Here is a 10,681-nt window from a genome sequence, read left to right as displayed (position 1 = left end):
GAATTAAGAATTAAAATGTATTCTTATTAAATTCTGATTCTTGTCTTTAATGTCCTAAAATGTGTGTGTTGTAGCAGGAAGTATATTGGGAGTTCATTCTTAAACGAGTCCTGGAAACAATTAGTAATGCTGAAACTTAAATTCTTGGCTTATTTTGAAGGTGAGGCTGATACATGAAGAACAGACACGAGACCGCGGGAGACGCGTACATGTTCAGAGGTTTATACTGAAATTCATGGAAGTATACACAACGCATCCTACACTATTACCATGTCCACACGCATGTAATGCTGGGTAAAAGGTACATTTGGCTTGTAATGATGAGACAGCAGTTTGAAATTTAAGACAAAAGCAAAACATGAGTAATAATCTGTAGCACAGTACAATTAGGCAACATTAGTACAGTTACCAAATAGTTGAAATATAAAATTAATCCAAAAAAAAACCTCATATGCTTTATTTACAACTCAGTGCCTTTTAGAACGGCCTCATTTGTCTTGAGGCCTCAAGGACCTTCTTTATCAATGACAATAACTCTAACAAGCTTGATATCAATATAAATATGTCTGTAAGGTGCAAAGACCTTCCCCTCAGAGAGTCTGTTTTACACACACACACACACACACACACACACACACACACACACACACAGCCGCAGGTTCCTTTATCTCCAGATGTGCTTTCCGATCAGAGCGTGTGCTCACTGCATAAGTGCTTCCTGTTAGCCATGATCAACAGCTACTGTAAAGGACCTTTAACCCTTCAGTTACCCACACAGCCCTTCATAGATCTGGTCGCATATGGCTATGCATATTCACAATGCCTGTATCCCATCATATACCATTTGCTTTTGCTGATATCAGAAGGGCGCCAGCTAGTGGTTTGAGGAAGAATCTAATCAAAAGTTCACTGTACAGTGTGCTACCTGTCTACTTCCTGTTTTTAATCTTACTTGGAGAACCACAATATTGGCCAACACACACACACACGCGCGCACGCATGACACACACTGTACAATAAAAGCAGACCTCAGTCATACACATGCACACCAACACATCTGCCCTCCTGGCACAATAACGAAAGTCACGCTAGTTTTCCGGCAGCACTTGTACCTTATGTTGACTCGGACTGTGTTTGTGCAAGTAGTCTTGAGTAGGTCAGTAGATAGAAATGTTAATATCCCCCAGAAGACAGTTCAGTCAACTACACGCCCCACTCCTTTGTTTTAACATCAGTAGTAGAAAGACTAGCGTTAAAGTCTTTTTTTTGTTTCAGTAAGTACTTGTGTTTCAAATGGGGTCGCTGGTACCCTAGAAGTAAAGTTTTTTGTTTTTACAAAAGGAAAGAAAGGAGAGAGAAAACCCATTTTGTTCGCACTGTTCCAGCTGCGGAGGAGATGATGGGCGCTGGAGTGTTCAGTCTCTGGAAGTCTGGTCCTGTTAGACGCTCTCTTTGCCTTGAGCTCCTGTCACAGTCTTGATGGAGCTTAATGTCCTGTTGAACCACGTCTTTTTGGCTGCTTGGACTTCGTTTAGAGCCAGACCCAGATGATGCTCCAGATCCTGAAGAAGACATTTACTTATTGGTCATTAAGCTCACGCTTTTTTCAAAGTGACTTAAGGTGAACTTATAGGGACAGTAACATGATGTGAATCACATCTACAAAATCTTTAACCACTATCTCAAACAATGTGTGTATATTGTGCTGCAAATATCAATAAGAGCTTTAAGTTGTCAATGCAGGCAAATGACCACTGTATAAGCAGGTTTTATGCCCACGGAGTGTGCATCTTCAACGGTTTGAATTCATGAGTCGGGTGGTTAGAAGTCATGCATTCAAATAATTTAATGCACAGCTGGCTGTGGATCATGTATAGTTAAAAAAGATTATACATAGTATGCATATATTTTACTGTTCCTATACAGTCAAACCAAAAATTATTCAGACACCAGATATATAATTTTTTACTAGTGGGCTCAGGACACTATAGTTCATTTATATTAGTGAGGATAGCAAAATAAAGTAAACTGTGACGTATTATACCCACAGATTCTTCATACAATGGACGACCAGTACAAATTTGGGACCAAAATTATCCAGACACTTTGACCTGACCATGTTTTGCTTAAGTGTTTTATTTTTAATTGCTAATGTGACCTTTTACACCACAGACTGAACAAAATGAAGCATTGCTTGGTCATTGGTTGACCTAAATTAGTATGATCTATTTGTGTACTTAAATTCAACAGCTGATTGTAATCCATTACATGCCTTTCTATCAAAGTTATGACATTATCAAGATGAATTTGTTCTGACACAGTTTAACTCTGAGTTTTTGTCCCATATTTTATTACCATTTTGTAAATTGTATAGCGAATAAACTGTGTGAAAAGTTGTGTGAATAAATTTTGGTTTGACTGTACGTGTTGGATATTTACTTTTTAAAAAATCAGGTTTTCAAACTATGTTGATATGTGCAAACATGTCACAGTGTAAAATAGCTCATATTTAGTTTTGACCACTTATAGAATTATACGTAATTTATGAGAAAACGCTTCCCTGCCATTGATGGAATTTTCCTGCTTTCTTTGTTTTCACTGCTATACGGTAATAAGGGGCGCTATTACACATCTTCTGAAAGAGTACAGAATCTACAGATCAAAAGACACGTGAAGAAGAAGCAGAACCAAGCGATATCATGTAAAATAACGCAATCATCAACATTAAACAGCATATAAACCAAAACTGCCTAATGTTATCGAATCAAATTTCGCCCCAGGACGAGCTATAGGACTGTGCAACCTTAGTTGATGGACTCAATCTATCCATCAATTTAGATTATTGTTGAGAATCTAAACGTAGTCTTTGACAAAAACTAGATTCAGCTTTTTGTTCAAAAAGGTGCTTTTTTTTATTAATCTTGCCCACATTTAAATATTAATTCAATTTTTTGGGGTTTGCTCTTTCTTTTGATGTATTGCATGTTCAGATATTCATACAACAAAATATTCTGGGGGCCATGAAACTAAATTCAATCTGTTCATATAAAGCGATTGCGTCTCTTCAGAAGTCTTGGATTAAACCACTCCATTCATAAGGATTACTTTTACAATGTCTTAATGAGCTTTTTGAAGTGTCAATGTTTTGGTGGAATGGACTTTTAGTAAAGGTACAGAAATGTCTCAGCTTTCATTAAAAGAATCTTAATTTATGTCTAAGATGAATGAAAGTCTTATGGGTTTGAAACAACACGAGGAAAAGGAACAATATTGGAAATTTGTTGAAGTTTCAAGCCTTATTCTACGCACTTTTCATGCTAAGAGTGTGTTTAAACAGGTTGATCTGCAAATAATGGAGACGCCACCAAGCTGCATGCCAATAACAGGCACTTCATATGAATTATTATTAATATAAGAAAGTAACTTAAAAGGTTTGTAAACATTATTAAAAAATTTTTTTTTGTTATTATTGAATCTGTCATAAGTGTCACTTATAGGACACATCACTGACGGGTCATTAATCAATCTGTGTCCAATCATATGACAGTGTAAACATTGAAAATTGTTGTGTCTGTGAAAGAGGAAATGAGGAACTACATCCGTCTTCATGCAGTTTGCGTTCATGTGTGGCATGTCAGGTGCTGTCTTTCTGGGTACCTGGATCTTGCACTCAGCCTCCACCAGCTGTAGTTTGGTCTGCGCGAGCTCCAGCTCCATCTCCCTCAGCTGGTTCTTCAGCGCCTCCTTCTCCTCGTCCGTGTCCTCCTCACTGCCTTCCTTAGGAGCTCTGAGTGCCTTCAGACGGCCCTCCTTGCTGAAGAGAATGCTGCACTTCTCACAGCCCTCCACCTTCATCTGTGCAGACACACACGTTAAACCTCGTAACCCTTCCACACAAGCCAGACAATGACTAAATTACAGGCATAACTCGGCTGGTTATTAACACTAAATAAACCACAGCAGGTGATCAGGACAAACCGCTGCTCGTGCATTATCTCGCTTATTACACAGCCATCTACCAAACAAATGACATTGAAATGAGTTAAAGGAAGAGAATGTGCAGTCATATGAGACACATTAAATTAGAACAGATGTGTAAGAAAATCATATGCATTTTAGCAATAGTTTAGTACAGAATGAGACGACTGATCAATCAGAATGAGCACAAAATGTGTGTGTGGAGCTGAATAGGATGTTTTCACTTTCTCTTGAGAGATGTGCCACAAGACCAGGGCCATTTCTGGACATTGTTAGCAAACCATCATCAGAATAAAGCACTGAGAGAAACCTGAACATCAGGCTACTAACACAACAGTATATCAGTGACCATATCAGTGTGTGACAATATTACACTTGTTTTAATTGTCGTGATTAGGGTGATATTATTTGACGCACTGTTACTCATTGATCTGGAATACCTGATTCTGTCTGGTCAATCACAGTATTCTGTGGACAAATATTATTGTATAATGATGTGTATAATATATTGTCTCCGATTAACAACATGATTGCAAATTTCATGTTTTTCTGAGATCCTTTATTTTTTGCACATAATAGCTTAATATATTTATTTATATAAATATGTAACTTGGTAGTACAATCAGCCGAAAACATTTTTAATTCTTTTTGCAACCATTTCTATATGCTAAATTTATTAATAATCGCAAACACTGTTTTTGTATTAAACGTATTTGTATTACTTTATTTTGTATTTACTGAAATGTTATGTTTAAGTATGCAAATGAGGCACTATGTAATTAAATATGCACTAACTTACATACATTTCCAGAACAGAAATCTGAACACAGGATAAAGTTTATACAGAGAGGATTTTGGATATATCTATTCTTTTTATCCTTCCAGAAAATACTGTTAAAGCCACAATATGTAATTTTCTCCGTGGATCTTTTATTTTACCACAGACGAGTGCTTCCGCTTTTTCCAACCATGCGTACGCAGCGCTGTTTTATCATATTTTATACATTATTTGAGTGTGTTGAAAGTAGGGCTGCAGCTATTGATTCTTTTTGTAATCGATTCATCTAGCACTTAATCGATCGATTAATCTAGCACTTATCGATCGATTAATCAGATTAAAAAATTGTGTTTTTAAACAACCAAAACAAATAATGCATAACGAAAATGAAGAGGAAAAGCAATTTAATTTATTCATATGCACAACAGGTTTCATGCTGTAATCTAGCCCTGACATCAAAGTAAAATCTTTTATGTAGATTTCTACACCTGCAGCATTTACCATTAGGGTACTAACAAATAATATATAATTTCTGGGATGAGCCTATTTGCTATGGTAACCTAGCAACCTATGTGTGTGTGCGTGAGGCTTCATTGCAGTTTGGTACGGCAGAAATACATACATTAATTTTCAATAGAATGCTGCATTTGACTTGCATCGCGGTGCATTTTAGGTGAAGCATCCGCGTCACACCATCACGTCCCGGTGTACACAGTGAACGCATTCTGAAATTATTGTTGCGTGGCTACATAAAAGTTTAAGCATATGTGATGCATTGCCACGATTGGTCTGACTGGCATGAGAGAGAGGAGGGTGCATGCGTGTGTGTGTGTGTGTTACTGTAAATATTTTCTACTATTAAAGTTGGAATTTTTCCAACAAATGCAAAAAGTGCATTTCTTTGTGATTTTAAAATACTTGAAGGAAACGGTTCACCTTCAGCAGTTATTGTCTATGGGGCAGATTTATGTTTGTTTTACATCAGATAGGCTACAGATAAATTAACACAGTAGGCCTACATTACATTTATTTGAATGCATTAATGAGAGAGAGATTGTGTGTGTGTGAATTACTCATACCGTCTCTATTCATTATGAAGCTGTGGTTTGTACTTACTTCAAAGGTATTCAAATATATGCCTATAACGGTTGAGTTGAGTTTCTAAGCTACTTTAGTGACTTTACTTTAGTCACAGGACAGCGTTGACACTGCGTTTCTGCGCTGCTCTCTGCGCGCGATCTTCACGTGAAAAGAGGTCTGCCTTCAGGGCGCGCGCGCGTTGTCAGAGACGCGACACGGCTCGGCTCTCTGTGTCACAGAAAAAAGCTGAGCACTGAACGGATACGTTTTCCGTATTGTTGTTTTTGAATAGTGCACAATCGCTTCAATGTTCAAACTGGCAAGGCTTTAAACGCATTTACTTGACAAACTTTATGAGGACGAAAGTGAAAGCAATCTGGCTTCGGGGCTTGTGCGCGCCGTGTTTGTGTGTGTGGCAGCTATAAGAACGGAAATCAACTTACCTGTATAAACTGTGTAAAACATGCAGTTACTATAGTGATTCTGGGCATCTAGAATCTAAACTAAATTCAAAATGTATCACGCGCTATGGTGTGCTTCCTGAACATTGAACAGCGGTCCGTGTGAATCAGATCCCTGCGCGTATAGTGCGTGTCATAGGAATTTAACGAGGCTTCGAGGCAGAATTTTTGCCTCGAGGAATTTTTGTAATCGAGTTAATCGAGTAACTCGATGAATCGTTTCAGCCCTAGTTGAAAGTTATGTTATAATACTTTGTGCGTTCGCTCGATGGCTGCTATGAGACACTTGTTTCACACTGCAGTAAACTAGATCAATATTAGGCATGGTAAAACATGGTACTCGTAGTAAATCAAGAAAACGAGATTTAAACAATAAGACTAACTGTGTTGAGCTATAGAACAATGATTCGTTTTCTGTCGATGAATGTATCCAAACAGTTGCTCACCTGTCTTATAAAACACATAATATATTGAAACGTCTTTGGTTTTTCCATTGGAAATCGAGGGTAACGCGGGTATGATGTCATTGATAGGCGATAGCCCTGGTTAAACAGGATTATTTCTCGTGATTTAAACATTCTTGGACACATTTGGGATAATGTAAGTACACAAGTCAACAAAATATATAACACTGTTCTAGTGGTTTTTGGATATTTTAATCCAAAAATCTTACATATTGTGCCTTTAACAGCCAGGGGGAGAAAAATTCCTAAATGTTTTTAGGAATAAAATGTCATCAAATCAAGCGAATGATGTGAACAAACCCCTTCAGAATACAGACAGGAATAAAATAATAAACTGTTAAAAAAGTTTTGTGTACATAAATTATACTAAAGTGGAGATTGCTGGCTCAGTCTGTGCATTGGAAAAAATTATGTCGTGAAAAATGCCTCTTGTAATTGAAAACTAAATACGCAAATAGAAAGTGCAATAAGAGGTGTATTGTGAATGTATTCTTTTCATTAGTCTGAAACAACACGTTGTGAAAAGACAAAATTGACCAGAGCATGAAAAAATAATGTTTTATGCCTGTAGTTTTTAAGGTTTTTTATATTTTAAATAAATCTACATTATACTGTTTTTTCAGTAGAGTGCTAAATTCTAAATTAAATCGTTAATGTGAAAGTTGTATATATTTATAATAGCAGTGCAGCAATAATTTTAAGTTATCTGCATTTTTTTTGAATGAATACATTCCTGCATCAAGCTATGGACTGCTGTCTGTCTGTCTGTCTCTGTGTGTGTGTGTGTGTGTGTGTGTGTGTGTGTGTGTGTGTGTGTGTGTGTGTTGTGTCATCACCCACCCGGATCTTCTCTAGCTCTCCTCTGTTGGCCGTCTGCTGTTTCTCCAGTCGCTCACTTAGCTGGGAGCAGATCTGAGACACAAACACACAGAGGTCAAGGGTTAGTAACGCTCTGGCTCACAACAATACACTACACATGCTTTCTGTTCAAGAAGAGGAGGGAGAACGAGGCTTCCGGTAAAAGGTCAACCATCATGACTGGAACATACAATCGTTCAATCTATCTCTCCTGTTACAGGCTATCACATTTTCCCTCTCTCTCTGTGAAATCCCAGCATCCTCTTACAGTAAGTGCACTAACTGCACCACACACCTCAGGTCAGTAGGACATATCAGACCGAGCGCTGTCTTTTTTTACCCTACAGTAAATCCATTTCTGATTGGACACTTTGATCAATAGGGTTCATGCATTCTTCCACAACCCGGCATCACTCCTTTGCAGGCTGCCGTTGGATCAATGTGGTCAGCTCAGCATAGCTTAATTTGGTGAACACCCTCATTAAACATGCATTCATCAGCAGGGAGGATGTAGCCTCAAATGAATAATGAATGAATGAGCAGGGATGACGCAGCCCAGAATATTCCCGGTTGAAAAATACGGGTTTACATCTGACCCATGACTCGGTGGTTAAAGCCCAAAGTATAATTCAGTGTGAAGTATCTGTACAGCCAAATACGTGGCAAAAGTGTACTCATGAACAAACACAGGCGCTCGACATGCCAAGTTTTACCAGTGTCTGCGCTATTTCTCTCCATTAGTTAAGAGTGACAAAAAAAGTCTTTGTACTCATTTAAACTAGAGTATGCATGCATCTCACACAATGAGATCTGGCTATGTGCGTAAGGCGTATTATGCTAAGCTGCAGTGAAACTGCAAAATGAAGGCTGCATCTTAGTGAGGCAGTGTCCTTCCTAGTACAGCCCTTTGGAGGCTTGTAAGCTAGACATTTTCCTCAGCATTAAACAAATGAGAGAACGAGACGGTTTAATAAGTTAAATGTTGCATAAATGTTTCCGCCCCCACAAACACGACACGAAAATACCAAGTGTGCCGCACAAGTCTTCATTCATTCATTATTCATTTGAGGCTACATCCTCCCTGCTGATGAATGCATGTTTAATGAGGGTGTTCACCAAATTCAACAGGTCAACTGGTAGAATTTTACAACGAAGAATTAGAACGGAAAGGTACAATAAATAATTTGTACCTACAGCGATCAGATTATACAATGATCAGGTACATCACAAACTATTTAACTTTTAATTAGATGATCATATTTATTTTATTTATTTATTTATTTTTACGTCAGATGTGTGATGTTTGATTGTTACTGTCAATTCCTGTTATGATTTTTAAAACTGTTTATTGAATGTTATATTTATCTTATTTATGTTTATTGGTTTTTTAGAGAATATGTTGTGACAAGGGCGTGTAATGTATGACCACATGAATTTCCCCTTGTGGGATAATAAAGTTCACCTTGACCTTGTCTTAAAAAGTGAAGCCAAAACATTTTGAGTGCCCCCCGGTGGCTAGCTGCAGTATAGGTCTTAAGCCCCGCCCTCTCCTTGTAATCGAATGGGACGCGAGCCAAACTAAAATATGCAATTACTCTTCAAATATTTTTTTTCTAAAGATGGTTTCTGTCATTTTAGATAGTTCTCATCACGCTGGCATATGTTCAAGTGTTTGTTTTTTTCAATATGTTTAGTTTTAGTTATTTGATGCTATAAAAACGGGGTGTAACGTCATGATTGACAGCTGTGCTGGCGGGACCTTGATGCCACAGCTCCACCTCAGAATCACTACTGCACTCCAAATTACGCAACAACTGGGATATTTTGACTTCATTTTCTACAGTGGAAGGAAGTGGAAACACCTTGTCCATCTTTTTTTTTACTTATTTGAAAAATACTTTATATTAAAAAGCTTTATATTATCTGACTTTCTATTAATGCAGCACAGATAATTACATCCGTCTGTGGTCTCCCAGGGGTTTACATTACGCAGTTTAGCATTAAGCGATTAATTTACAACAAAACAAAATCCCTTCATCTCAAATAATTTTTTGTCTTGCATTATGTAGTAAAATGGGTCAAGCTCAGTGCAGAACTGGAATGTATGCTAAGTAAGGATTGTGGGTAATTGTGAAGGACACACTTGATGTATCCTTAAAAATAAGACAAATGAAGGAAGGCAAATGCCTTCAAATGATCCTTAAATTGATACATCCTTTGATGGGTCTTGAGGATGTGGCAGCCGAGATATGCAGTCTTACTAGGATGCAGTGTTCCGATTGAGAAGTAGTGTGTAATTTCAGCGGACACTGCAATGTCCATGTTCATAGTAAGACGTCACACTCAGTGGTGCCCTTTTCAATTGCACAATTCAAAGTAAAGTGTACAAATATGCAATCTACTCAACTTTGCAGCAATGTTGCAATACTGCTTATTTAAAGTTTGCTTTATTTTAATTCAGCTGAGAGGTCACAACATTTCGCAAGAGCATGATTCGCATTAGCTTGCGTCAATGGAACAAGACGTGTAGTATGACCACACCTTAAGGATGAAATTTATGTCACATGTACGTACTGTATGCATAGCCTAGCGTACATGTAAAACCAGGGCTTATGTTGGATGCTGGTTGATTCTGTCCCACTCTCTCTTCTATCTTCCCAAAAACCTTATGTTGCTCTCCACTATAATTATCAACATCAAGTGACATTGATTTTTCGCACCTTTTTTCATCCACCAAACAAAAACTGTAAGCCTGATCACTTAGAAAAGTAGTAGCATGTTGTACCCTTCCTCAACAAGACATTCATGTCTGTAACACAAACAAATATTTCGAGAATATTTCTGAGCTATTCATTAAGTGAACAGATATGAATTGACGGGACATATTTTTACTAAACAGAGACTTTTAATTAAAGTCAAGACACATGTTGTGCTGCACAACAACTAGGCCTGTAAACATTTGATAGAAAAATAGATATATTTTGTTCTAGCTTTGTGTTTTCTCAGTCTTGTCTTTAGACGGCAGATGTGTTAAGCCTTTTCTCCTCACACTAATGAGTGAA

General features: G+C 37.6%; 1 protein-coding gene across 3 annotated transcripts in view; it reads right to left on the bottom strand.

The window, feature by feature from the left end:
* Positions 1–200: 200 nt before the first annotated feature.
* Positions 201–10,681, bottom strand: part of rabgap1 (RAB GTPase activating protein 1) — a 135,092-nt gene continuing 124,611 nt past the window's right edge. For all 3 annotated transcript variants that reach the window (XM_079804875.1, XM_079804877.1, XM_079804876.1), the window contains 3 exons: positions 7,602–7,673; positions 3,658–3,855; positions 201–1,562 (listed from right to left, as the gene is read on the bottom strand). In XM_079804875.1, the coding sequence (XP_079661001.1) occupies positions 1,440–1,562; positions 3,658–3,855; positions 7,602–7,673 (393 nt within the window). In that variant the 3' untranslated portion in view covers positions 201–1,439. The remainder of the gene's footprint in view (positions 1,563–3,657; positions 3,856–7,601; positions 7,674–10,681) is intronic.

This window comes from Gobio gobio (assembly GCF_949357685.1).
Source record: "Gobio gobio genome assembly, chromosome: 22".
Lineage (NCBI taxonomy): Eukaryota > Metazoa > Chordata > Actinopteri > Cypriniformes > Gobionidae > Gobio > Gobio gobio.
This window is presented reverse-complemented; position numbering and strand designations above follow the sequence as displayed.